The 3482-nt window shown below is 40.0% G+C and overlaps 1 protein-coding gene across 1 annotated transcript; it reads right to left on the bottom strand.

Annotated features, from left to right (window-relative positions):
• Positions 1–351: 351 nt before the first annotated feature.
• LOC125680809 (mediator of RNA polymerase II transcription subunit 15-like) lies at positions 352–3482 on the bottom strand. The gene is made up of 2 exons (XM_048920579.2): positions 3294–3482; positions 352–2695 (listed from the first exon to the last, which is right to left on the bottom strand). Exon 2 carries the CDS (start codon positions 2668–2670, stop codon positions 853–855), a length of 1818 nt encoding a protein of 605 aa, XP_048776536.1. The 5' UTR covers positions 2671–2695; positions 3294–3482; the 3' UTR covers positions 352–852.

Raw genomic sequence — 3482 nt, 5'->3', positions numbered from 1 at the left:
TGCTCTTGCGTATCGAATCAGTTGGGAAACATACCTGGTATACACCATACGCAGGTGATTTATGTAACAATATGACTATGGGAAGTTGACGATGGAGAAAGGTAGTCGTTCCATTTGGAGTTAGGCTGTCGTTAACGTTTATATTCAATAAGATAGCCAAATATTGGATTGCTAGTTGGTGAACTGAAAGGTAAAAGTTTATTCCAGCTTAGCTTAAAGGTGGTATGTTAAGGTTAATGGTTAAGTTCAAAATCATATAGCGCCTTGCCTGTGGTTCGTTGGGCCTAGTTTTCCAAATCTAGTCTTTGAAAATGACACGTTCGTCCATCTTCAAAATTCTGTCAAAACACAATTAAAATCAGCTCTACCAAATTTTTTTTTTTTACTTTGAATCCCAGCAAAACACTTCAACTTTTCTTCAAAAATCAATTTCGATCAATAAATACATGTTATAATCTCAAAGGCCAAGATCTAGAAATCGAAGAGTGTACACTCCTTTCTCACTATTATTTAGGTATTTTTTTTTTTATCATAATACAAATGAAAAACTTAATATAATTACTAGTACTCAACACAACGATAAACACCCTGCACTGTGATGTTTACAATCTTCGTCTATCAGAAGTCACTTTTCACAGTCCTTTAAATAAGATTTCTCGTAAATCATCCGAAAAAGAGTAAACCAAAGACTATTTATAAAAAATAATTTCCAACGTAAATAATGAAGTACGGGTAAACTGTAATATGGCAATTGACCGTTTCAGACCACAACTCTAAATAAATTGTGACCATAATGACCAGATCTTGACCTTAAACAGCATAAATATGGCGATTGTTTCAAACGAGTTCCAATCAGTAAATGGCTAGACGTTGCACACTTTTAGGTCCATTTGAGGCTGCTGGGTAAGACATCGCTACCATCATGTTAGCGGACGGGGACATCCAAATTAACTGTCGGGAATTCCCAGGTTGTGACGGAACGCTGTTTTGCGAAATTGGCATCGTAGACATAGATTTCATGTTGCTCATCATATTTGTTGATGCTATTGCGCCAATTCCGTTCATCATGTTTTGGCCATTCATAGGTGACATACCATTCACCATGGCTGGTTCTGGCTGTGGCATTGCGCCCATTCCGTTCATCATGTTTTGACCATTCATAGATGGCATACCATTCATAGGTGACATACCATTCACCATGGCTGGTTCTGGCTGTGGTATTGCGCCCATTCCGTTCATCATGTTTTGGCCATTCATAGATGGCATACCATTCATAGATGACATACCATTCATCATGGCTGGTTCTGGCTGTGGCATTACGCCCATCATGTTTTGGCCATTCATAGATGACATACCACTCACCATGGCTGGTTCTGGCTGTGGCATTACGCCCATCATGTTTTGGCCATTCATAGATGACATACCACTCACCATGGCTGGTTCTGGCTGTGGCATTACGCCCATCCCGTTCATCATGTTTTGGCCATTCATAGATGGCATACCATTCATAGGTGACATACCATTCATCATGGCTGGTTCTGGCTGTGGCATTACGCCCATCCCGTTCATCATGTTTTGGCCATTCATAGATGACATACCACTCACCATGGCTGGTTCTGGCTGTGGCATTGCGCCCATTCCGTTCATCATGTTTTGGCCATTCATAGATGGCATACCATTCATAGATGACATACCATTCACCATGGCTGGTTCTGGCTGTGGGATTGCGCCCATTCCGTTCATCATGTTTTGGCCATTCATAGATGACATGCCATTCATAGATGACATACCATTCATCATGGCTGGTTCTGGCTGTGGCATTGCGCCCATTCCGTTCATCATGTTTTGGCCATTCATAGATGGCATACCATTAATAGATAACATACCATTCATCATGGCTGGTTCTGGCTGTGGCATTACGCCCATCCCGTTCATCATGTTTTGGCCATTCATAGATGACATACCACTCACCATGGCTGGTTCTGGCTGTGGCATTGCGCCCATTCCGTTCATCATGTTTTGGCCATTCATAGATGGCATACCATTCATCATGGCTGGTTGTGGAATAGCTTCATTCATTGTGTTAAACGCAGGCATGGCACCGTTTAAAACGTTTGGATGAGACATCATTTGATTTCTCATCTTCATTATCATCATTTGTTCCATAGAGAAGGGAAGACTTTTTCTACCCTGTTGTGTGACTATTCCACCTCTGATTGGAAGCGTTCCAACAGCAGTCTTCATCCTGGACATTGGCATCGGCATTACAACCATAGAATCTGTACTCCAAGTCATTGTGGGGCACAGATGTGGCATTTTTACCATTCTGATCGGCGGTCGTGGTTTTTCTCTCATGTTTATCAGAGTATTTGGGTCTGGGTTATGATTATCTGAGGGTCGGGTAAAATCTGTTCCCGGTCTACCCTGTTGTCCTAGAAATGGGGCCATGGCGAAACGGTTAGGGTTTTGAACAGTTTCCATAGCGGGATTGTTCGGAGCCCCTCCAGCTCCATTGGGACGTGCGTTGGGACTCGGGTTGCTGTTGGCTACACTGTGGATTCCGTTACCGCTGCCGGTCGGGCTAATGATGGATTCCATTGCCGAGAATCCTTGTGGCGAAACGGCCGTCAAGGACAGCAAAAAAATTAACGTCCGAACTATGCATTCCATGGTAGAAAGACTGTGGGCGCGAGACCTACAATATAATGCATACATGTCTAGATATACATATATCAATATGGGGGTGAGGCGTACATACATCCTAGAATATAACATATACATTTCTAGATAGACATATATCAATGTGGGGTGAGGCGGACATATATCACGGTCTACTTCACGCTTCTTTCTCCCTTTCTTTTTCTCTCCTCTTCCTCTTTTTCATATATCCTTTTCCTTTTACAGTGTCCACCCGCCATATAAAGTTCTTTAAAGAAGTTATAACCAATAACAACATTTACTGCTTAAATTTGCGTGAAAACTGTAGTTATTGATAATTAGCATAATTGCATTATTCTATTATGAATATGCTTTGCAAATCCATAAGAAAATACTGATAGGAGAAAAATATCAATTACTTTAAAAAAAATCGTGTTGTTGTAAGTTTCAAGTTTGACTCATTCTTTATAATGTATAAAAATTGAAAATGTTAAGCACAGTAAAATTCTCATGGGGGATAAAAAAATCAATAAAAGTTGGTGGTTTAGCTCATTTTTAAATGATTCACATGCTCTCTTATCTAATTCGTTCTTGATAATATTTTTCTTTAAATGATAAAAAAAAAAGTCACTTACCAGCTGGAGAACTGAGGCAGACGATGACTTTACTGCAACTAGAAACAGTTCGGACAATTAATTTATAATTACACTTTCTCATTTGTTGTTCGAAGTGGGGCCCAGAAAAGGAATTCGGATGAATATGTTTAGCTTAATTCTGTAAAAACATTTTCCTTTCATTGTCAAAAAAAAAATTCTATTGAAGAA

This window comes from Ostrea edulis, chromosome 2 (genome assembly GCF_947568905.1).
Source record: "Ostrea edulis chromosome 2, xbOstEdul1.1, whole genome shotgun sequence".
Lineage (NCBI taxonomy): Eukaryota > Metazoa > Mollusca > Bivalvia > Ostreida > Ostreidae > Ostrea > Ostrea edulis.
This window is presented reverse-complemented; position numbering and strand designations above follow the sequence as displayed.

Bases quoted from the DNA above. Each gene is read 5' to 3' on its own strand.
- LOC125680809 (XM_048920579.2), bottom strand. From the start codon at position 2,670: ATGGAATGCATAGTTCGGACGTTAATTTTTTTGCTGTCCTTGACGGCC.